General features: G+C 38.2%; 1 protein-coding gene across 1 annotated transcript in view; it reads right to left on the reverse strand.

The window, feature by feature from the left end:
- LOC127663293 (netrin receptor UNC5A-like) overlaps positions 1 to 26369 on the reverse strand; it is a 347540-nt gene that overhangs the window by 29378 nt on the left and 291793 nt on the right. The window contains exons 8-11 of the mRNA XM_052154807.1: positions 19263 to 19562; positions 16878 to 16965; positions 15930 to 16098; positions 8902 to 9135 (exon numbers count right to left, since the gene is read on the reverse strand). Of these exons, the coding sequence (XP_052010767.1) occupies positions 8902 to 9135; positions 15930 to 16098; positions 16878 to 16965; positions 19263 to 19562 (791 nt within the window). The remainder of the gene's footprint in view (positions 1 to 8901; positions 9136 to 15929; positions 16099 to 16877; positions 16966 to 19262; positions 19563 to 26369) is intronic.

Below are 26369 nucleotides of genomic sequence, written 5' to 3' on the forward strand. Positions count from 1 at the left end.
GATCCAGCCGAGGATACAATTTCGGACAAGTCAGTCATTTTGTTTTCATTAGTTGACATGCTATTTTATATAAACATGTACATATTTTACTAGTGGGACGGTTTCCAGACTTGCCAGCCAGTATTGAAATTTGAAATATGTTCTAATAAGCAAGTTTTATTTACATTTAAATGTTGTTACGGCTAAACAGGTATTTAAATTGTATGCTGTATGATATAAATATGATATGTAATCTGATATAAAAATAATATGAATGTTTAGATTTTATTTTATCTAGTGTTTATGCTGCCTCATTATCAAATATGTGTTCAGGTGTAAATGAGTAAAATGCATTTTAATATGCCCATATTAGAAAATCAGCATCTTATAATGATTTCTGAAGGATCATGTGACACTGAAGACTGCAGTAATGATGCTGAAAATTCAGCTTTGATCACAAATTGCATTTTACAATATATTCAAATAGAAAACTATTCTTTTAAATTGTAAAAATAGTTCAAAATATCACTGTTTTTACTGTAGTTTGTATCAAATAAATGCAGCCTTGGTGAGCAGAAGAGACTTCTTTTAAACAGTAGTACAGGGCTAAAATTAAGTAAAGTCTTTATGTAAAGAAAATGTATAGTCAGAACTTCTTTTAACTTAAAACTTGATTTTGATCATTAAGTCTCCTCACATTCATTCTCTTTCTGTCACATTCCTCATTGATAGGCCCAGGGGAGGGGTCTTTTGTCTCCTCATGTGTGAATTACAATCAATATTCATGATAGTTCACGCCTCCTCACATATATATTTCTAACACTAAAAGTGTCTTGCAAAAGTTCAATGACTATATTGTTTTGTATGAATGAGTGATCAGGATGGTTTTCACATAATTCTGTAGCAAAAACTCTAGGCTACAAGATCCAGTTCACAAAAGGCTTTTGGACAAATGTTTAGTGTGTGTTATATGACCTTATTTCAATTACTTAAAAATTTAGTTTTTTTTCATCAACCATGCATAAACGTTATTTTCTAAAAAATACAAACATGTACACGTTACTCACATATTATTGTAGCCCAGTTTGTGCTGAATACAGTGTTATCAGACTTTAGCCATTAAATGTCAAGGCATGTCAAAACTTCTTCAGGGCCCAAAACACCCTCAGACCCCAGAGGGTTAAGAGCTCAAATGGCTCACAAGCACACCATTTCATGTTTCAAGTCATTTCAAGATCATTTTGATTTGGACGTGACCAAAAATGATGTTTTCCATGTTGGTTAGTTGTTTACTGTGAAAATAGTTTCTCCACTTACATCAGTTCTTCCCATTCATAGCGATCTGTGGAAACCCGCTGCGAGAGCATGAGAGGCCGGCATTATTGCATTGTTTGATTGACAGTATATTGAACTAATCAGTGCTAATCGGAGCCAATTTCTCCCACTCACGTGAGTTTATATGGCAGTTACCCCGCTTCACATTCAAGCCACGCTTTAAGAGCTCAATGATGCTGCAATGTCGCTGTTTGACAGAGTGACTTTAGAAATATGACTGCTATAAACATTGTTTATTGTTCTTACTAGAATTTCTGAGGAGGCACTGCCTGCTTTGCCTCCTCTGAGAAATTTACACTGTTGCTGGAGTGTTTTGGTTTGTTGCTAAGGCATTCTAGTGTCTAAGCAGTTGCTTGTGTGGTTCAAAAGGCACTACTGTGGTGTTCTGGGTTGTTACTGGGGCATTTCTAGAGTGTTGCACGGCAGTTTGCTGGGGTGTTCTGTGTTGTAGCAGAATTGACAAGCACGTTGCAATGTGGTTACTAAGATGTTAAGCATGGTTGTCAAGTACATTCCCAGGTGGTTGCAAGGGTTTTCTGGGTAATTGCTAGGCAGTTGCTTGGGTGTTTGCTGAGGTGTAAGTTGGTGTTTTGCTGGCTAGAGTCTTGCATGTCAGTTGCTGGGCTGTTGTTAGGGCATTGCTAAGCTTGTTGTTATGTCATTGCTAGAGTGCTATCAGTGGTTTGTAGGGCATTGCTAGGTAGTAGCATAGTTGTTCTGGGTATTTTGTTTTTACAGGCCTAAGTCAAAATAGCTCACCCAAAATGTGATATTCTGATCCCTAAATATGGCTAGTAATCCTACCTTCACTCTAAGTGGGATTTCTCTCCCGTTTTATTGTCCACAAGTCTGATTGCTTAGAGAAGCAATAGCTATGAATATTTTCTATAAATATGTAGCGTTATAGATTTGAACAAACTCCTAACCCTATATACTCCTAACCCTATATCCCTGTATACGCAATAGTAATAGTGATAGTGATGCTTGCCTTACCATGCACCACAAATACATTCCTTAAAGTAAATATAACGCAGAAGTATTCAAATAAAAAGGTATTAAACATGAATGCAGAGTGGGGTCTATCCAGTTTGTCCCCACTGGCTTGCCAGTATTAAGGTACAAGGAATAAACATCATGCTCTATAAAATTAAGATGAGCAGGCCATAAATTAACAACCGCTGAGACAAGTTTGTTACATAATGTCTTAAATCACTGAACTAAATAAAAGCTTTTGATTTTAATGACAGTATAGCTCGGCAGTAATGTAATATTTCAGTCTCTAATAACTTAATCTCATCTGTTTCGCAGTGCATAAAGATATGATAGAATAACAAAGTGACTGACATACTGACATATGACTCATTTCCGCCTGCCGTCTTCCACGACTTCTCAGCCGTGAGAAAACACATCTTGCACTTTCTGAGCTGATGAGCAAGTCGGAAAACTCAGAAAATAGTTCGGCTTGATGAAGGCAAACATTTCACAGATGTAAATCATGAAGACATGTCTGTGAGCTGTTTCTCAAGCTGGTGATGGGGTTATTTTTCTCCTTTCAACCACCACCTCCTCTGTCTTTCCCTTCTCCCTCATCTCTCTGATTAATAACTAAAAATGTGAACAATGTTAAAGCTGCTTTCCAAACAACAATGCCAGAAAAAATGAATTTGACGAATCAGAGCAGAAAAGTTAGTAACGTAGAGGCTGTACATCAATTGTTAACAGTATAGTTCACGCAAAAATGTCAATTCTGTCATCATGTTGTTCCAAATCCATGAAACACAAATTCTATTTTAAGAATGTTGATGCTACGCCTTTTTTCAATACAGTGAAATGAATGGGGACTGATGCATGAACATATGTGCAAATTTTCTTCAGATCAAGGTCAAATATGAGGACTCTCTCGCACGCTTACTAGCTCTCTTTCGTTTCTAGCCCAGTCAGCAGGTAGAAAACACCAGACGTGGCTCCTCAGACATTTGGCTGCAGGGTTGAAAGGTCTGGAGGGAGAACAGAATATCACACGGGTCTTGATTAAATGTGAACAACATTGGAAAGAGGCACCAAAGGTCATCGCTCATCCATCTCTGAAACAGGAGGATATTTTACACTGCTGGGTGACTTGCCAGATAAACCAGTGAACCTGAAATCTTCTTCTGCTGGTGCTTCAAACTTCATTCAAGGGACAAAGGAAAATATACTAGTGCAAGTGAACCATGTTTTATTTAAAGGCCGAGTACTTTAGTGACATCACATTAATAATGACGAAAGCATCAAAGCTGAGACCAAGCGGTTAGAACGCATGTTGCTAATGCAAGCGATACTCATTTCCTGTCCTGAACTGTCCTTTTAAATAAAAGAATTGGCAAAAGGCACCAGTAATAATAATTAAAAAATCATTATAATGAGGAAAGTTTTGATTGAGTATGGTGAAAACCTCAGGTCAAGCTTATATTTGGAGACCATTCACAGGTCAAACGGGGGTAGGATAAAGTATTTTCAGATTTAAAAAATGTAATGTCTCACACAGGTCCTATAACAAACAAAGAGCTTTAGTAGGGAAAACCAGTGGCCTGTCCTCCTACAGTAGAAACAACAGCACATGCAGCTCTGAAATGGACCGTTGCACATTAAATATTTATCTAATTGGTCCCATAAGGCTCGCTAACATATTGAAAGCATCTCTGTTGTAATGTCACAGATTCCCAACTGTCATAATTATGATGAAAGACAATGCCATTGTTTTTAATATGCTTTAATTGGGAGATGAAAGATTGCTGTTGACTCATAGAAATAACTGGCACAGGGGAGAAACAACGAGTGAATACAAAAGAAAGAAAGTGACTTAGAGAGTGACAAAGTATTTGTGTAGCATGGCAAGTTTTCAGCCAAAAGGCATGGGGGAAACTAAAACAGCCTCAAACATATAAAGCGTCTTTTACAATGGCAAAACATTACCGTATTTTAAACTAATGTAGTAGCATGGCAAGATGTGTGTAACTGAAGCCCAGCGGCAATAATAATGCAATTTATATTCACCAAATATGATGGCGAAGAAAGACTATAAAAAAATAGTGATGTACTGTATCTTCTGTCATGACAGACACTTCTGATGCTATGCTAATTCCAAAATCTTCTTCTGTTACCAGCAACGATTACCATAATAATTCCATCATAATAAATTGGGTTCTCATCTTTGGAAGATAGTCAGTCTGGGAGTCAGATGTGGTTCTAAGCACTAAGCATAAGTTATGCAAGTATGCAAAAGGAGACATAAATGCTTGGCCAATGCATAACTTAAGCGTGGTCCCATTGTACACGCTTACAGTGAGTTGTAGCATTACTGTGGTCGAGGAGGTCTATAATATCTGGAAAGAGCTATTCATCCCATTTATCTCAATGGCAGTTGCTTGGCTGGTGCAAGATTCCCCGGAAATACGCAATTTTGAAATCTGCTATGTTTGGCGCATTATGGCGTTAACTACTGGGGGCAACAGAATTCACTTCATATGTTTATATCTTCAAAAGAAGACCATTAATGCTAATGTCTGCTACGGTGGCCGTGAAGTGCAAAACAAAACAACAAATCTAAAAACACAATGGCAAATCTAAAGACAAAATAACAAATCAGAAATCACAACAGCGGATCCAGAAACAAAACAACAAGTTAGAAAACACAACAGCAAATCAGAATACATAAATAACAGTGTTTTTATTTTAAGTTAGAACATGCAAGTTGAATGAACGCTAGCACACCACCAACATTTTAGAGCAGTTTGTGGACTTAAAGACGCTCCCTTAAGCACTAAACGCCCGATGGGCCATAGATAACATTTCCCGCTCACTTACATTTACTTATTACATACATACATTGACTATGTTTCAGTGCTTAAGAACAATAAATCCCATTCCCTTTCTCTCGTACGGACAAAAATCAGCCCACCTGACACCTACTAATACACCTGTGGTTTACCACAGCAGTATATGTATTTTGGTGAGTAGGAAATGCATATGGAGCATATTTTGAATAGGGCTGCACGATTATGACAAAATGTATTTGTCGATTATTTCCCATGATATTGCAATCGTGATTAATTTTGATGAATAGAATTTACATTAATATACTTATTTTAGGTGGATCAACTGCATGTTGTATTCTGTCGGATGTCGGATACACATTAAAATCATGCAGAAAACTGTTCCTGGGTGACTTCCTCACTGTTTTATGCATCAGTCAATCAAGGCTAGTTACTTAAACAGTCAACTTTACATTGGCCTTCTTAAAAGCATAAAAAACAATTTTGAATAAAATGTATACACAGAAAAAAAAGAAGAAAAAAAGCTGGCTATATATAAAAGTATGCCACATCACACATCCACACCTTCAGATAAATAGAAACACAATAAAAACATTTTAAAAAAATAAAATTAATATAAAACAATGAAAATAAAAAAAATATTATTTGCATATATAATATTTTTTTTATTTTCATCGGGTTATATATATATATATGTATAAAGCAAATCAAAACAAATAAATATAAATAACAGATACAAATAATATAAAAATAATAACAAATGAAAAAATAAAAATCTATTTTATTATATTAAAACAAAATGTAGCTTTTGGGGAGCCTTCAAATCACCAATGAAACACTTCACTAGCAAATGGCTGAACAGTCAGAGTTCTCACGGACCTCTAGGAGAGACTTGGTGGGGAGGTGGGCATACATTAATCACAAGCTGGAGCAATTTTCATCCTCTGCATCGCTAAGAGCTTTTTTTAGCAAACCAGCAAATTCCTGGCCCTCTTTCTCCCCCATCATCCCACCCTAGAGGAGCCCAGTGGGCAGCCTTTGGGTATGGGAGGTCATTCTTTCTGGCAGGCTCTCAGAAGCTAGAATGGGCCGAGCAGGGAATCGTGCCCTCTTACTTTGACAGTGAGAGGCATGCTGAGCTCAGGGGCCATGGCCAGGGAGTCTCTCCTTTTCATTTACTAATTAAGCATGCAAATGAAATCTTAACAGTCTGCTCAGACATGCTGCTCAAGGGAGGCAGCTTTGCCATTAGCTCTTGATTATTCCTGATCCATTCAGAGAGGGGAAGAAAAAAAAAAACAGTGTAAGCCAGAAAGAGCTAAAAAAAATTTGACTGCCCTGCTGAAAAAAGGATGCTGATTCCTACAAGACTTATTAAAGAAAGAGTTCACCCCAAAAGAAAAATCTGACATTTTTGGCACTTAAATTTCGGTATGTGCCTTATACAGAGCAATCGCATTACTTTAGAAGACCACTGTTTCTGCATCCTTTTTTAAGCTTGAAAGCTCCAGTCCCCATTCACTCTAAGTGCACAGAAAAGAGCAACCAGTATTATTATTATTATTTCCACTTTTGTATTCCATGGACTAGAGAAAGCCTTCTGGGTTTCAAATGAGATAATGAGTAAATGATGACATCATTTTCATTTTTGGGTGAACTATCCCTTTAACTAAAGCCAGCAAGACTTACTTGCTCAACAAGTTTCACTAGAAAAAGCATGCTGGTCAATCAGCTTACGCTGAGATGGTGAACACCATGCCTGTGCTGGTCTACCAGCTGTGCCAACTAACTAGCATATACCAGGCAGAATGGACCAATACAGAAATTCATGCTGGTCCCAACTCATAGGGCCTTATTTAGAATGATATTAAATGTAGACATACAACTATTTCCCAAATGTTCCTATCAACAATTTATGAAACGTCCGTATGCACAAAGAAATGTTCCTAAATGCATATAACTTTATAAATCTCAATTAATCTTGAAACCAAGTGCACGTAAAACGAGCACGTAATACCTTAATATAGTGAGACAGAATAAAATAAAAGTGTGTGTGCAAGTAATTTGTTCATTTATTCATAGACTACATGTTATTGTGAATTTGGAAATGTTTTCTTAAAAAGTGAGTGCATCTAACAGTTTCTGCCCATATAATGTAGTCTATTCATCAACTCATATTCAGTTGTTAATTTTAATTATCAATAATAAATCTATTCATTGACCGTGTTTACTGTAAATCCATACCATTCTTCAACCAATGTCCATATTCTTGTTAAACCATAAAGCTTTTGCACACCAAACGTGAATTTTCGCTGTTATTTCTCGCAGTGATTTACATGCTGAATCAAAACAATGAATTCCTAATGACCCGTTCACACCAAGAGCAAACATTTGTGCCGAATTGCATGGCAACAAAGCAAAGGTTTTCTTTTAACATTGAGTGTGTATTTTATTTTTCTTCGCAAGGATGATGAAATGCCCTGACCAATAAAATGTAAGCTTTAGATCACATGCCAAGTGCAGCTGCAGAACAATTGGTGGCGCTAAAGCACAAAACGTTGTTTTGACCACCTACATTAAATGCTGAAGTAACTTGAGAGCATTTCTAATAAATCCTGAGCAGTGAGGATGTGTAATTCATTTGCATCAAATGCTATTTTATTTCCCTTTTTTCTTATACGGCTTCTCTTAACATGTAAATTATATTGCTGCATCACTGTCTCGCATCACCTTAAAAAAACTCTCTGATCTTCATGGATTGTCTTCATAATATATTCCATATTGCTGCATTTTTTGCCTTTGCATACCAAAAACATGGTGGAGTCTCCACAAAATCATAATTTGTTTTTCTATCATTAAAAGTCTTTAACAGCTGTGAGTATAAAAGTAGCTAATAATGGATCAGACTGAGGATGGGTTTTGTTGGGTGAGATCTGTGTCTTTCTTTTTTTTCTCCCCAATTTGGAATGCCCAAATCCCAATACACTCTTGGCTGGTGCAAGTCCTCGTGGTGGCATAGTGACTTGCCTCAATCCAGGTGGTGGAGGACGAATCTCAGTTGCCTCCGCCTCTGAGACCACCAACCCGCGCATCTTATCAGTTGTTGAGTGCATTACCACGGAGACATAGCGCATGTGGAGGATTCACACCATCCACCACGGAATCCACGCACAACGCACGACGTGCCCCACCGAGAGCAAACCACATTATAGCGACCACAAGGAGGTTACCTCATGTAACTCTACCCTCCCTAGAAGCCGGGCCAATTTGGTTGCTTAGGAGACCTGGCTGAAGTCACTCAGCACGCCCTGGATTTGAACTCGTGAACTCCAGGGGTGGTAGTCAGCGTCTTTACTCGCTGAGCTACCCAGGCCCCCAATAAGTAGGTTTTTAACCAAATTAATAATATGTAGAGTAGATAAGTAGATGTAAATGCAGTGATGTAGTTGCAGTGACTTAAAACAAATGTACATAACAAAAGTATATACAGTATGAGTGGCTGTGGTATGTAACCAGTATTGTTCCAAATGATAACATGTTTTAACCATTAATATTATTACATTTTTACACTTGATTCTTTCTAATCACCCTTGAGACTGTGTACACATGATAATACTGCCAATTATCATGTGCATGGAAATTATCATTATCATCCAATAAAAAATGTATTCCCAGGTTTTTCATGGCTGTGGGAACCCTTTAAAAGTAAGTGATGCCAAACCAGAGTTACAGATACCCATATTTTGAAGCTCACAATTTTAGACAACCTCACCTTTAGCATGTCCTGTGTGTCGTCCGTGCAGTAGACGCGGATATTGTACTCCAGCGTGGAGCAGTAGGCGGGAGCAAACAGCAGCAATTTTAACCGTTTAGCAGCAGCCATACTGAGGGACTCCCCCACCAGAGCAAAGCGGCCCAGCTGCTCGGTGAACACTCGGCATGTCTCCTCCTCCAGCTGGCAATAGTATGGCTCTGACAGCACATCCTCTCCCAGCTGAAGAACATCCTGATGAGCCAATGAGAAATTGACACAATAAGTCAGAGGGAAGGGCGGAGGAGTCAGTGAGAGGGCTGAAAGTGGGCATGAGAAGAGCATTTATTAAAGAGATGGTCCACTCTTGCCCTGTGGATGTTGAGAGTCAGGTTTTAGACACAATGAAGTGATTTGCAGAGCAGAGCAGAAATGATCTGTATAATGAACTGTGTTCTGTGCTCTAATGAGACACTAATAGCAGGGGTTCACCCTGAATGTTCACACATGACAGTGCCCACTAACAGAGATCTGAGAGCTCCTTCCTTCGGGTTATGGGCCAGAAGCAATTCGAGATATAATCTACTCATTGCTCAGATTTGATTTAAAAGCCAGGAAGTTAATATAGAAAAGGAAGCTTAAATATTCTGCTTACAGTGGCCTCAAAATGGTTTTGAAAACTTAAGCCACACATGAATGTAATTGCTTTAGATAACAAATATATTAAACCAAGTGGCTTCTGCAAACAAATGATGCTAGTGTTTTTTCAGCACTACATTTACATTTATTCATTTGGCAGAAGCTTTTATCCAAAGCGATTTACAAAAGAGTAAAACATAAGCAAATCATCTTAAGGAGACAGTGGTACAAAAAGTGCCATATTACAAAGTCTCACTAGCATTAATATAGTATTCAAAACAGATTAAAGTGCAACAAGAACTAACTTCACTTTTCTTTACAATTTTCCAATGACTTTTAACCAACTAGTGCCAAGTACATTTTTGTGAATGTATGAAGTCAGTTCCCAGTTGCACTCGTAGTGTAACCACAGATTTCAACATATTCCACTCAGTATGACAACCAAAAAGTCTCAAAATACTTTGTCTTCATTTTGACCAGTACATCAGCAATATCAAACAAACAAGAGTGTTGTTGTTTTGAACCTCAGCTCAAAAAACAAGTAAATAGTGTTCAATAACTTGCGTTTTAGACAAATCAGTGGCGTTACTTCGTAAATTTCTTCTCCAGTGAAAATTCATCCAAAAGAAGCCAAAGAATCAAGCACAATCCACTATCTGCACTGCTCTCATCCTCCTGCTTTGAACTAGTGATGTTTAGATTTTGAATGAATCTGTTATTTTGAATGTTCTTTAAACCAGTGTTTCTCCATTGCTGGGTCGTGACCCAAAAGTGGGTGGCAGGTCTATTCGGACTGGGACAGCAGAGAAAAACAATGCCATGGTTCTCTGATTGAAGATATTTCGGCGGCCGCCCAAGTGATGGCTTATTTAGGACTGCAGAGACAGATTTAATGATAATCTCACAATCAGCTAAAGGCTTCTCATCTGCACGTTCGCACGAGTGTAACGAGCTCGTGATCATGATCTGCTCTTCTCTCTGGTGCGTGCGTGCAACAACCGGGCTTCCCTCAACATTGCGATGCACAGACCACAAAACTGATGTGACCAATTTCAATTCAAGTAAGAATTTTCTAGTTTAAAGTGTTACGGAGGAAGTCAAGTAGAACCTCTCAAACAGTAGCAGCCCTGACATGCCAAACAGCACTGAGGAGGAAAAGAGCAACACTGTGATATGCGCAAATACATTTTTTCATTATACATCATCACATTTTCAAAGTTGTTTCACAATATTACATGAGTTATATTTTGACAAAATGTTATAGTTTCATATGAAATAATCTAAAGGTAGAATCTATTAGACCTCATTTTATATCAACAGTGGCAGTTGTAGTTAAAGTGTCAAGATGTGTTTCAGCTAGCATTTATTTTTCATAAATACTATCATTTGTTATCTTTATTATTACTATTATTTAAGAACAGCTACACTGACCTAACCATGATAATGAGGAGCTTTTATTCCCTATGTAATATGCATGCTCTGTTTGAATAATTTTTGAAATGAGGAAACAAACGGGATAATAATGGGCTCACTATAAGTAAATATGCTCTTCAAGAGAGAAAACTTACTGTCGCTTTTGTTGTTGGCATCAACAATAAAATTAATGTCTCTTGGTGCATGTCCTTGTACTTACAAACCATGAACAAAACTATGCAAGATGAAAGGAAATGTGACTCAGGATACATTAAATACAGGTAACATTTTTACTATGGTGGGTCCTGTAGCAAAACCAGTTGAGAACCACTGCTTTAAACTAACCGACAACTGAATTGTCCATGTTCACTTTCACTTCCATGAATCAGTTGAGTCAATGATTAAATGACATAAAAGATGCTCATATCTTGCCACCTACTGGCGTAAATATGTAATCTGCAGAAATGATCACTGAATGAATCAGTTTAAGAAATGAAAATGAATGATGAGTCAAAATCGCCACTGCTTTTTGGAAAGCTACGATCACAGACACGAGGAGAGATCCAAACAGTGAAGTGTTCCAGAGCTGTTCTATCCAAGATTCTCGCTGTTAAATGAGAAGATAACAACCTCTGTGGATGACTCCTCTGGCCAACTTGGACCACATGAATCATCTAAGCCAATGATGTCATGTCCCTGACATTACTGAACCTATTTCAGAGTTTTACGACTATTTGATAATACCACACAAATGAATGGGCAGAGCCGTCAAATTAATCCTACCTGTTGCACAAACGTTCCATGACTTCTCTTATAAAGCAGCAATTCAAGGTGAACACCACAGATATTTCACTCCAAAAGGATCATTTAAGGTAAAACATGTTGAATAAAGATTAGTGGATATGTCAATTCAATAAGTGATCAGCTATTTCCTCACAAAAAATAATAGTTAATTAAAGGAACATTCCGGTTTAAAACAAGTTAAGTTAAATCAACAGCATTTGTGGCATAATCTTTTCCACAATTATTTATTCAGACTCGTCTCACCTTTTCTTAAAAAATAAAAGCAAAAATCGAGATTACAGTGAGGCACTTACAATGAAAGTGAATGAGGAAAATTAAAGTGAATGTGGCTAATCTTTGAAATGTGTAGGTTATCATTTGATAACAACAATTAAATTCATTCTTCTTTTAAAACGCATGTATTATTTGAGCTGTTATGTTGTTTAAACAGTAATTTTTTACAGTCTTTTTAGGGTTTGTTGACATTGTCATGACAACACAGCTGTAAAGTTGGCAATAAATTTACACAGAAAAGGAAAGTGATTTTATTTTAACATGCATATTGTTTATGTCTTGTTGCTATATGTTTGAAACAGTGAGTATTTTAACGTGTTTTTAAGAAAAAATACACTTATGTGGTAATCAATATTATGCCACAAATGCTGTCGATTGAGCTTAACTTGTACTGAACCCGGAATATTCCTTTTAAGTGTACATTGACACCTATTAAATAAAAAATGACCTCTTGTCCCATTATCGGGATCATATTAGGGGACTTCATCTACGGTCAAGCCTACACCATTTTGTTCCACTGTTCCATTTTGAGAGTTTGTGGTGTTTCTAAACTAATAATAATCAAGAGGATATACTAATTAACGGTTTAAAATGTGCAATAAGGAACTCGTTAGGACAGCGCAAGATGATTGCTTTAATTGGAAATACAAATCCTGACAGATATCAGAGATGCCTTCATGTGTGGCTTGCAGAATTTATTTTTTATTCAAAAGAAAAGACATTTTGTGACTCAAGCAAAGGCCAACGCTATTGTAAAGAAACATACAGTTTTATCACAGTCAATGGTCAGATACAATCACATAATGACTCCCCAGTGTGGCTTTAATTAGAGAAAAGGCAAGTGGGATCTACGGTGACAGGACCTTCTGCACGAAGCTCATCAGAAATGTTTTGCACACACTCTCTCTGTTTCTCTCTCTCTCACACTATTATCTAATCAAATACAGAATGGCAGCCCTACAGTCATGCACCTCGGGATCTGGGCCAGGAAATTACATCCAGCAATCAATAAAATAAGCCACTATCATCATCTGTGAAATTAGTATTGGCACTAGGCATTTTCCATTTGACCACAATGAAGTCAAATTTTTTTCCATTATCATTTTTTCTCTCGAAATGACAAAAAAAAAACAATCTTCCCATGGTTCGATAATGATGCAGACTATATTTCATTCTCTCCTGCTTGCGTTTCGCTGATCTTTGTCCTCGGGAGAAATTAATTGCTCAAAGTCGGTCCGCCAAGGCTCCTTCCAGGACAAACTTCCACATGTTTTTTCTCTTTTGTCTGCTGTACCTGGCCAAGACCGGCGACCTGCCACCGTTAGGATATATTTGGGGCAGAGGATGATTAAAAGTGCTCCTCTACCCTCTGTCTAAGACAGGCCTATTCATTCTTCTGCCGCCCCTTTTCTGCCACACCAAGGAGCTTGAATAATTTATGCATCGTATTGAACATGAAAGAAGACCTTCGCTCTATTCCTCTGTCCTTCTCCCTTAGTTCCTCCTCTTCCTGATCTTTGTGCCTGGTACACTTTAGTGTATATTCGGTAAAGCTGTAAGATGTAATGATGATCTGATCCCAGAGCAGGTAAATGTGGGTGCAGATGGTTATTGGATGGAATAAGAAAGATTTGGTACAATTAAATGGAGATCTTATAGTGAAATCAGAGGTTTATTGTCTGAGAGACTATCTGATATTATTATGATGATACAGCCCATTTCACTCCATTAGAAATTTAGTTCAGTAGCATGATGATCAGAGAGAGAGAAAATGAGTGCAAAAAAGGTGAATATACAGCTTGAATCCACTGGCTAATACCACCTACATACAGCTGAACGCCAATCTAAGTAAGACAAAATATTATAGAATATAATCGTTATTTATTGCCACACAACTAGGGCTTACTGAATTTTCCCCACAATTTCACATGAGTCGACGTGAAGTTACAGGGCTTCACAAAAATTCTCAAAGGAAGATCATATTTCAAACCAAATCAAAAGAAAAAAACATTATGGAATATTCCGGGTTCAGAACAAGTTAAGCACAATCAGTGGGACACTTACAATGAAAGTGAATGGGGCCACATTAAAATACTCACTTTTTTTAGCACAGTTTTGCCACAATATGTCAACAGAGATAAAATCACTTATTAACCTTTAACGTTATAGCCAATTTTAAAACTTTGGTGTCATGACGATGTAATGTCAGCAAACCCTAAAATGACTGTAAAAATTATGATTTAAACAGCTTAATCAGCTCAAATAATGCATGAGTTTAAACAGAAGAATTAATGTGCTTACTTACAAGTTACAAGCTTCACATTTCTGCTCAAAATTAATTTTGTGGTAAACAACATTATGCCACAAATGCTGTCGAATGAGCTTACTTATTAACCCAGAATATTCCTTTAATAAATAAAGCCTATTTTTAAGGTTGTATGCATTGTCACATTTTATATACAGTATATATAAAATATATATATATATATATATATATATATATATATATATATATATATATATAAGTTTAGTATAATAATGTACAGATTTTGCAGTTTCGGAAGGAAATTGGTACTTTAATTCACCAGAGTGGCATTCAACTGATCACAAAGTATAGTCAGGACATTACTGATGTAAAAAACAGCACCATCACTATTTGAAAAAAAGTCATTTTTGATCAAATCTAGACAGGCCCATTTCTAGCAGGCATCACTCCAACACCTTATCCTTGAGCAATCATGCTAAATTGCTAATTTGATACTAGAAAATCACTTGCCATTATATCAAACACAACTGAAAGCTATTTGGTTCTTTAAATGAAGCTTAACAGACAAAGGACAACTGGCTCTAACAAGAACAGAAAGAGATGTGGAAGGCCAGATGTACAACTAAACTAGTTTGACAAATAGATGCCTCACATGTCCTCAGCTGACAGCTTCATTGAATTATACCCGCTCAACACCAGTTTCATGTACAACAGTCAAGAGAAGACTCAGGGATGCAGGCATTATGGGAAGAATTACAAAGAAAAAGACACTTTTGAAACAGAAAATCAAATAGAAAAGGTTAGTGGGCAAATAAACACAGACATTGGACAACAGATAATTGGAAAAGAGTGTTATGGATCTTAATCCCATTGAGCTTTTGTGGGATCAGCTAGACTGTAAGGTGTGTGAGAAGTGCCCGACAAGACAGACACATCTATGGCAAGTGCTACAGGAAGTGTGGGGTGAAATGTCACCTGAATATCTGGACAAACTGACAGCTAGAATGTAAAGGATTTGTAAAGCTGTCATTGCTGCACGTGGAGGATTTTTTTATGAGAACTCTTTGAAGTAGTTACATTTTTTTTAAATTGTAATAGTACTTTTTCATGTTATTAATGTCTTGACTATACATTGTGATCAGTTGAATGAAGGTACCAATTTCTTTCCATAAGAGCAAAACATTTACATTATTCCAAATGTTTGGCCACCACACTGGTGTGTGTGTATATATATATATATATATATATACAGTGGTTCACAACCAGGGATCCAGGGGACATCAGCCAACCTCCAAGGGGGGCCACAAATTAGAATCTAAGATTTTTATATGTATTTTTTTACTTAATTGTCATGAAAATAATGTTGCAATACTAAAATGTCTTAATAGTCCTCAAAACAGGCTCCATTTCCTTTATACAAAATATTCTTTCTTTTTTATCTATTTTTATAAATGTATTCATTTATTTAATTATTTTAGATTGAAATGTGTCCAGGACATTTATTTGTAATATTTTCCCTTGTGTCTTTCACAGATGCACAATGGTGATACTTCTAGGAACACCCCTTGCATGGTTCAAGCCAGCAACCTTCTAGTTACCTGTCTATATCTTTACCACTAAGGTAGTTATCATGCAAATGCAAAAAAACTCTCACCTCCCACAATCCCTCATAGGATTGCTTCTTCAGACGGATGGCCCAATTCTCCAGGCAGGCATCAGAGCAGTGGTCCACACTGAGGATAACCGGTCGGGTGAGCATAACACCGGGTGGCCCGCAGCTCACAACAGGGCTCAGCAACGTCTGACACCCTGCCAGGGGCAACCTAGAGGGGCAGAGGGGCAGCCATGGTCAAGTATTCAGCCAAAGTGTGCAGGAATGGTCACCAGTGTCAAGCACCCGTTTACAAGACGAGGTTCCTCTATTAATCAGGCTTCTGGTGCACTGGTCTGACTTTTTACTCTTTGCATTCAGGCCCAGTAGGGAACATGGCATGAATGAATGAGCAGAAAATTGCCAAAGCATCACTTGGTGCTGCAGTCTAACAGGAAAAACTAAAACAGAGAAGATTCTCAACTCTTACACACAAGCTTTTGATATCTCAAGCATTACATTGCTGAAATAAACAAATAAATAAATAATAACCTCCTTAAAACCTTGAATTAAGTTTATTATTACATATAGTTTCCACTTGTTTAAGCATAAATCTAATACAATTAAGTGAGCTTTATGCTTAAAACAAGAAACAATTTGCCAATGAGACAAGAAAAATAAACTTGAATATGAAATATGCTTACTAGTGTGGTTATCATTTTCAAAGAAATGTAAAAAACAACTTGAGTCCCAGAAACAGTCTAAACATAAATAGATAAGGAATGTGAATTTACATATATATACTCCAAATGATGACATCCAAAAATGGAGGTTTTGTCAGACTTGTAAACTCAAGCTAAGTAAATCCACACATCCACATTCATGCACACCAGCATGCAGGGATTGACTTCAATTGCACTCAAGGCCCTCGGCCATGTCTTTTTAAAATCTGATTCAAACTGTGCATCCTTCCTTTTGAGGCAGATCATCAGATTGGTTCCAGGGACCTACCTCATATCTTCCTTTTTCTGAATGGTGAGATAAATCTCATAAATCTTCCCTCTGGGAATGGCCTCTGGTGGGATGAGCAGACTGATTCCTAATGTAAATAGGAACAAAAGAGGAAGGGTAAGCTCATTTGTTCCATATGAACGCTGCTTTTGTCATTTGTCAAAGCAGGTCTTTATGTGATAAAACTAAATGCGGTTAGCACTGCACAAATCTTCAGTCAAGGTCAAAAACTCCACTCTGCCTCTGTGCCAAACTCGGAAACAGGAAGTGTCTCTAGATGCAATTATGCTGCCTTCACAACAGGTCTGAATGATCATATTCATGAGATGAGCACATATGAATGCTAACATAATGGTGTAAAAAATTGAAAACTTTTAAAGGCATATAAAAGTCCGGATTGCTTGAGTTGGGGGAGTGTTATTAAAGATTCATGGTGGAAGCTAATTGCTAATTTACATTTAATTATTCCTATTTCATCATTTATCAGATGGTTTTACTCAAAGTAAATATTTGTTTGTTTAAGAGAACACATTCATCATTAAAAATCATTTGAAGAATGCCCTTTTCTTTCCTTTTGAAACAGGAAGTTGGGCTGGGACCAGCCTAGTCTCATATAATGAACATTATTATAAATACATTTTTGCATATTTACTTTTATGTGCCATGTTCTATGTTTCACCCTAGTTTCGTGGTGAAATGAACACTAGAGGTGCTACAACAACTGTGTTTTATTCACTTTCACATAAATCACGAGCGCAATGGCTGATTATGACTTGATAAACACTTATTTTTCACACTACTGCTCACACTGCTATGTTATGATATTGAAATTTCTCTCTGATGCATCATTTAAAAAACAAATTTTAACACTTGCATTACAGACCCACCTACATTTACACACTTATTCCAATATCATTAGTTTCCACAGTAGCTCATCTGATAAAGTGTTGGACTTTGGACTCAGAAGACCATGGTTCAAAACCAGTCAAGCACGCAAGCTGACAAGTCAGACAAAAGTTTCATAGGCATGACATGGTTGCTTCAGAAAATGTGCTTTTAATGTTTTTAGGACACTATTTGGGTAGGTTTAGGTGTTGGTTTATGGTAAGGATGTCTATTTTGTTCACCTCTCCTCTGCTTTTTCTACACAAAGAATTAGTACACAGAATGCAAGATGATTTATTCAAATATTTGGTCCATTTTCCTGACAGTTAAAGACTACATTTTAAATGAGTATTTCACTATAATTGTGTCGAATTTCAAGAGTACACTAGCATATAGATGGCCTCAAAGCTAACAGACATGGACTTAAAGCCACAAAACTCCAACAATTTGGTCTTTCAACAATTTATGCAATTATAGTTTTAACTTATTATTATTCATTTGATAAATCACTTAATTAATGGTAATTTATGAATGTCGACCTTAAACTTCCTCTCCATTGTTAGGTGGAAAACAGAGAAAACAATATGAAAATCTCAAACATTCCCATTTTATCCTGATCAAAGTTATGCACAACACAATTCCTACTTCAAAAATTGTTAGTCAGTCCCAGGACGTCTTAAATGCATTAGCCACGCAACATCACCAAAACCATTACAAACAACAGGTTTTAGTTCCACTATATCTACAGACAGCCACTGCATTTCACAGTACAACGTCCTCAGTTGAGAGAGCCCAGATTATTTCATTTCCATTGCCTTGTGAGCTGTCTCTTTGACCGCAAATGATTCATAATGTGACAGGCTGATGAACCCACTGTCTGTTATTAAAGAGGCTAATTGGCTTGAAAATACTCTGGTGGTGTCCTTGGAGTGGATAGAGTTGCAGGCACTATGAATGTGCACGCTGCATATCTGCTTACAGTGCTACGGCTGACAACTGAAGCAAAGGCACGGCTAGTAGAAGATGTAGTGTGGTATTTTTTTTCTTAAGAAAAAAGAAAGGGAAAATAAAGCAAGATGTTCCACAATTACAGCTATTTTCGTCTAAGAAGAAAATGGCCATCATTGTCATAACACAATCATTACTGTATAAATAGAAGCACTTGCTCTGCCTTGTTACTCGAAAACCGTGTTTAGCAGGTGTTCTCAGTCGCTTGTGTCCCAATTTACATAAAACCGCTTGGATTACTGTGTAATTGGATCACCTCACCCCTCGATTTTGGGCCATGTCTGTGAAATAACGGTTGCAGTTTAACAAAGCTCCAGAGCTTCTCACAACACTCCTGACTAAACGTTAAAAAAAACAACACATCTCTTACTGTTTGCAGTCATAGACAGTGTGAATTAAGGTGGGGATCTAAAACTTCTGAATGTATAGACCACTGTAACTCACCCCATTTGGAAGGCACTGTATTACTTGCCTGCAGTCAAATTATCTTACCTGTGTTGGGGAGGGTGAGACGGCCACCCAGAAAATTGAATGTGCCGTAAGAGGTGTTGATGTTGTCTCTCGGTAGTGTTTTGAAATACGTTTGTGAGGATAAGCGATTCATGAAGTCACTGGGGTCGCTGGGCAATTTGCCGTTGTGTAGCGTGTGGGAGCCATTAGGAAGGTGTTCAAGGAGAGGGCCGTTGCTCATGGGGAACTTTCCGGCAACTTCGTGACGGGAGCGCAGAGATCCTTGATAGCTAGTGGTGGTTGTGGTCAAATCAGGTTGGATGGTGAGCAAATGAGAGTTTTCTGTATAAACAGGGAGAAAGAAATAAAAAAACATTTAGAGGTCATGCTGGTTAAAAGTGCAGAGCATAAATTGATATTCAGTGTAAATACACACATCCATGGATGTAGCTGGGCCTCTGGCACTGAGACAGACTCGCTCGTGAATAAATCAATGCCTCCACCTCTTTAGCAGCCACGATCAATTCCATACAGTGTTAAGGAAAGCTTGACAGTCAGTTTACATTTTTACACTTTAAATAAAGTCCTTTTATTTATTTTATTAATGGTGCCCTCACAGATGTGCGAGTTACTCATGCCATGGACACAGACAAACAGGGACTAAAAACGAAATATTTTTCATTTCATTCTGAGCAAAACCTATTTTTTCATTCTGGTAACTGGTTAGAACAAAATAAAATAAGCCATGTGTGGTGAATTAATCAGTATATAAATCATAACAACTATACACTTAATTAACAGTTAAGAATAATTTTATTTACAGATCTGCTTCTCAGTCAAAATCCCGCAGCATCAAATCTGTTTTAATGCAACAAACAGTGCATTCAGAAAGTATTCAGACCCCTTCATTTTTTTCACATTTTGTTATGATGCAGCCTTATGCTAAATGCTTTAAATATTAATTTCTTTCACATCAATCTATACTCTATACACCATTCTATACCCTATAATGACAAAGCAAAAAACAGATTTTTGATAACTTGGCAAATTTATTAAAAAGAAAAAAACATATCAATATCACATTGACATTCTATGACCCTTGAAATTTAACTCAGGTGCATCCCATTTCTCTGGATCATCTTTGTTTCTTCAATTTGATTGGAGTACACCTGTGGCAAATTAAATTGATTGTAAATTATTTGGAAAGGCTCACACCTGTCTATATAAGGTCTCGCACCTGAAAATGCATATCAGAGGGAAAGCCAAGCCATGAGGTCAAATGAACTGCCTGCAGAGCTCAGAGACAGGATTGTGTCAAGGCACAAATCTGGGGAAGGCTGCAAAAAATGTTGGCTGCATTGAAGTTTCCCAAGAGCACAGTGGCCTCCATAATTTTTAAATAGAAGTCTAGACCAGCCAGGACTCTACCTTGAGCTGGCCGCCAGGCAAAAATGAGCAATTGGTTGAGAAGGGCCTAGGTAAGAGAGGTGAAAAAGAACTCTGGTTGAGCTCCAGAAATTATGTGTGGAGATGGGAGAGAGAAACTTGTAGAAGGACAACCATCACTGCAACACATCGATCTGGGCATTATGGCAGAGTGGCCAGATGGAAGCCTCTCCTCAGTGCAAGACACAAAAAAGCACCTAAAGGACTCCCAGACTGTGAGAAACAAGATTCTCTGGTCTGATGAAACGAAGATTGAACTATTGAACAAGAGTCATATCTGGGGGAAACCAGGCCCCGCTCATCACCTGCGCAATACCATCCCCACAGTGAAGCAAAGTGGTTGTAGCATCATGCTGTGTTGGTGTTTTTTAGTGGAAGGGACTGGGGTGATTGGTCAGGGTTGAAGGTAAGTTGAACAAAGCAAGAAATACAGAGAAATCCTTAATGGAAACTTGGTCCAGAGTGCTCAGGACCTCGGCTGGGCAGAAGGCTCACCTTGTAACAGGACAATGACCCTAACTCAACTCAACTCAACTCAACTTTATTTATAGAGCACTTTCAAAACCACAAGTGGAACCAAAGTGCTGTACAGAAGGTATAAAAGTAAAAACAAAAACATAAAAACAATGCAAACATATGACAAAAAAACTTACAAAGCATTGTCAAAAGCTAAAGTGAACAAGTAAGTTTTAAGCGCACTCTGAAAAGCACCCAATGAAGGACAAGTTTTTACAGACAGAGGAAGGTCATTCCAGAGCCTAAGAGCTGCAACAGAGAATGCCCGATCACCTTTACATCTTAAACATGATCAAGGAACCATGAGAAGCAATTGATCGTTAGAGCGCAGAGATCTACTTGATTGACAGCGGCTGATTAAATCAGTAACATACTCAGGTGCTAGGCCATGCAGAGACTTAAAAACATACAACAAAGCTTTGTATTGGATTCTGTATCGTATGGGTAACCAATGTAATTTAATTAAAACCGAGTAATGTGCTCTCTTCTTAGTGCCCGTTAAAAGTCTGGCAGCTGAATTCTGAACGAGCTGCAAGCTGAAAGAGAGAAGCCTGACTCACACCCAGATACAATACATTACAATAATCCAAATGGGATGACACAAAGGCATGAACAACCTTCTCCATATCGTCAAAAGAAAGGATAGATTTCAATTTAGAAACTGATCTAAGATGGAAAAAACTATTCTTAATCGACAGCATTGATTTGCCGGTCAAATTTAAGCTCAGAGTCAAAAATGACACCAAGGTTCCTCACGCTAGACAATTTTTTCCCAGGAAACAACCCCAGGCAGTCATCATCCACACAGCCCTTATTTCCAAATAAAATCATCTCGGTCTTATCCTCATTTAATTGGAGAAAGTTATTCGCAAGCCAACACTGAACTTCGGCCAAACATGCACGAAGAGACTGAATAGCACATCTATGGCCATGTTTCAGTGGTAAGTAAATTTGAGAATCATCCGCATACAGGTGATACTGAATCCCAAATTTCTCAAAAATCGAGCCTAGAGGGAGCATATAAAGGGAAAATAAAATTGGTCCCAGTATAGAGCCCTGTGGAACCCCACACACAAGAGGGGCAACAGAAGAAAAATAATCCCCTAAACTGACTGAAAAAGTCCTATCCTTCAAATAGGAAGAGAACCATTTCAGGGCTAAGCCCTGAATACCAACCTGATTCCTAAGACGACCAATGAGAATGTTATGATCAACTGTATCAAATGCCGCTGTAAGATCTAACAAAAGCAGAACAACACGGTTTCCAGAATCAACACCTCGTAGGATATCATTAGAGACCCTCAAAAGAGCAGATTCTGTACTATGACCAGCTCTAAAACCTGACTGGAATCTATCGGCGATGTTATTCCTCATTAAAAGTCATTAAGCTGTGCATGCACAATTTTTTCCAGTATCTTCGAAATAAAAGGCAATTTTGAAATCGGATCTAAAACTACTCATGTCAAAAGGGTCTAAGCCGCTTCTTTTAGAAGGGGCTGAATAACCGCATGCTTAAAACTAACCGAACAACACCAGATGACAAACTAGTATTCATAATAGACAGAATACTTGGGCCAATGGAATCAAGTACCTTCTTAAACAGAGAAGAAGGGAGCACATCACCAGGGGACCTGGTGGGCTTCATATGAGCAGTTATATCATTAAGCTGCTGCAAAGAAACAGGCATAAAACAGGTTAATTGATTCAGTAGGGTCAACACGAGTAAAACAAACATTGACAACAGATGAAATCTGAGATCTAATTCCATCAACTTTACCAATAAAAAGTTTAAGAACTCTTCACACATCTTAGCAGAAGGAGTGAATGAAGGAGTAGTAGTCGGATGAAGAACAGCATTTATAGTCGAGAAAAGTACTCTAGAATTATTACAGTTTCTGGAGATGATATCAGAAAAATAATTTGATCTAGCCAATTTAACAGCTCTTTGAAATTCGTTCAAATGGTTCTTCAAAATCTCATAAGAGACTTGTAATTTATCTTTGAGCCATTTATGCTCAGCCCTCCTACACTCCTGCCTAAGAGCATAGGTAGTACTGTTCAACCAGGGCTGTGATTTGACTTTTTTTCCCTGACTTTAACAGGAGCCACAACATCTAAAATCTCTAAACAAGAAGAATTAAACTGATCGACCAACTCTTCCAAACCCATACAGGGAGACTGTGACTCGGTCAAGGAATAAAAAGAAGAGACATTAAAAGCAGCTGAAAAACTACTAGCTGTGCATGGATTGAGTATGCGGATGGAACCGAGGCAGAAGCAATATTACTCGGCGCCACAAGGAAAGTTAGAACTTAAAATTACAGTCTTATGGTCCGAAAAACAGTATCGACAATCTTCACGCTTATCAACAGAGAATCCCTTAGATAATACAAGGTCAAGCTGTATGACCACGCTCATGAGTTGGACCTAAAACGCATTGCAAAAAAACAAATGACTCTATTAAATTTAAAAATTCCTTGACCAGGGGCTTTGAAGGGCAGCACACATGTATATTAAAATCCCCAAAAATTAGAATATTGTCAAAAGAAGAGACAATACCAGATAAAAGTTCAGAGAACTCTTGTATAAAATCCCCATGAAAATTTGGGGGTCTATAAATCAAAACACATAACACAGATTTAAAAGAATTCAGCGTAATTAGCTGAGATTCAAAAGTGCAAAAGGATACAGAAGGTAAAAGTCTATACCTAAACTTGTCTTTAAAAACAACTGCAAGACCCCTCACCGCCAACAGACCTAGGGGTACTAAAAAAACTGCAACCAGGAGGAGAAAGTTCAGAGAGAGAAGTCATCTCACCAGCCTTAAGCCAAGTCTCAGTGACAAATAAAAAATCAATTTCATGAGAAAGAAAAAGATCGCTCAAAATAAAGGTCTTATTTGCCAGAGATCTCGCGTTAATCAACGCCATTGTCACTGGAGTAGGAGTGGTATCAGAAGAGGATTGCAGAGAGGAATCACAAAACGCCACCGGACTCCTGTCATGTAATAGAGAGCGAAGATTCCGACGATCAACTCCTCGATCTGCAGACCGTCGCCTTACGCACACCATCTGCGAAAACTGAGGCATCAACGCCGAAGACGGGAAGACAGGCACAATGTATGAACATCTCAGGTTCACGGCCTCCGCCATCGAAGAAGCAAGTCCGATGACTGGACACTTCCCGATCTTCTTCGATCTCACAAGGACTCCAGAACGCTTCCCACACCTCCTTCGCCGTTTCCTCCACATACACAGACATCCCGGCAGGTAACACATGTTCCTCAATGCGACTGGCACATAATGCGAGTGCAAATGCCAATCATCTCTGGGATCGCAAAATAAACAATCAGACACAGCCAATCGAATATTAAATAGCGTCATGCGATCATATCAGAGCAGCGCAACTGGACCTGTCGACAGTGTCATTCCAGGGTCTTAGCTGAACTTTACTACTAGAAATCGTGATATTAATTGCTCTGCAAAGTCTGTATCTGTTACCATCTCCAAACAATTATAATTGTCCTGAAAGTAACTGAGTGCACGGAACACCTGGAATATCGCTTCAAGCCGAGCATGTGTAGCAAAAACCTACACATGTTGCTACTGATGTTACTACTACTAAATATGGAGAAACATCAAAAGCGGAGAGGTACTCACTGGGGACCATGTCGTTATTTCCAATACGACAACTCCAGCTCCATCAAGTCATTTTGGTCTACCGCCTGCCGGCCTTTGAAGAATACCGGACGCCGTGCTGATCACTCGCTTTTAGCTCGTGTCTCAGCAGCACTGCGGTCAACATCGGCCTTTTAAACATCCGCTCTCTCACGGACAAGGGTCACTTCGTCCAGGATCTCATAACGGACCGTAAATTTGACATCTTTTGTCTGACTGAGACCTGGTAGCAGCCAAACGACTTCGCTTCCCTTAATGAAGCCACTCCACCGGGGTTTGTTTACCGATCTGCACCTCGTATGTCTGGGAGAGGGGGTGGTCTCGCGGTAATATACCGTGAGAACTGGAAAGTTGTTCCGGTGAATCTGCCCGCCTGCCTCTCTTTTGAGGCTACTGTCTGTCAGCTCTCTGGACCTACTCCCACTGTTATTGCGACTCTCTACAGACCACCAACACCAAATAAGGATTTTATCTCTGATTTTTCGGTATTTTTGTCTCATTTGGCTACACTTTCATCTAATGTCATACTACTGGGAGATTTCAATATCCACATGGACAACTTCAATAACACTCTCACTAAAGATTTTTCCTCATGTACTGACAGTCTTGGATTTCAACAGTTTGTTAATTTTCCCACACACAACAAAGGACATATTCTGGATTTAATTTGCTGTTCAGGAATAACACCTATGGACTGCAAAACAGATCACCTCCCTTACACGGATCATCTGCTTCTTTCATTTAATGTTAATTTGTCTTTCACTAAATCCAATCCATCACGTACTATTCATTTCCGTAAAATCAAGGACATTAACTTGGACAATTTCATAACTCATATTAATAATCTTCCCAGTGCAGATAGCCTTTCTACGACAGATGAGTTTCTCACACATTACAATACACACCTCCAAAACATTCTCAACATTCTGGCTCCACTCAAAACTCGATCTGTCACCTTCACTCACACATCACCCTGGTTCACTCCTACCCTCAGAAAAGACAAAGCAATAGGCCGCCGGCTGGAAAGACTCTACAGGAAAACTGGACTCACCATACACAAAGACATGTACACAATTCACATTCTCAAATACAAAGACTCCATCTCTAAAGCCAAAACATCCTACTACTCTCGGTTAATCAGCTCCAATGAAGGTAATTCAAAGGCTCTTTTCTCCCTCATTTCCAACATCACAAAACCACCTGATTCTCTTCCATACCATCTCTATTCTTCTGACTTTTGCAATAAACTGGCATCTTTTTTCACCACAAAAATTCAACACATTCACAAGCAACTTCGTCTGTCAGTCCTAAACCCACTCATTCCACCATCATTTAATCCAGCCCATCCATTATCAACATTTACTATTCCTTCTGTACAGCAGATTTCTACTCTCATTCAAAAATCAAAAACCCCGTCCTGCCAACTAGATCCTATCCCCTCTTCTCTTGTTAAAGCTTCCATTCCTGCTCTTTCCCCTCTCATCACTAATATTATTCATGCCTCCCTCAC

Source organism: Xyrauchen texanus, chromosome 23 (genome assembly GCF_025860055.1).
Source record: "Xyrauchen texanus isolate HMW12.3.18 chromosome 23, RBS_HiC_50CHRs, whole genome shotgun sequence".
NCBI classification, from domain to species: domain Eukaryota; kingdom Metazoa; phylum Chordata; class Actinopteri; order Cypriniformes; family Catostomidae; genus Xyrauchen; species Xyrauchen texanus.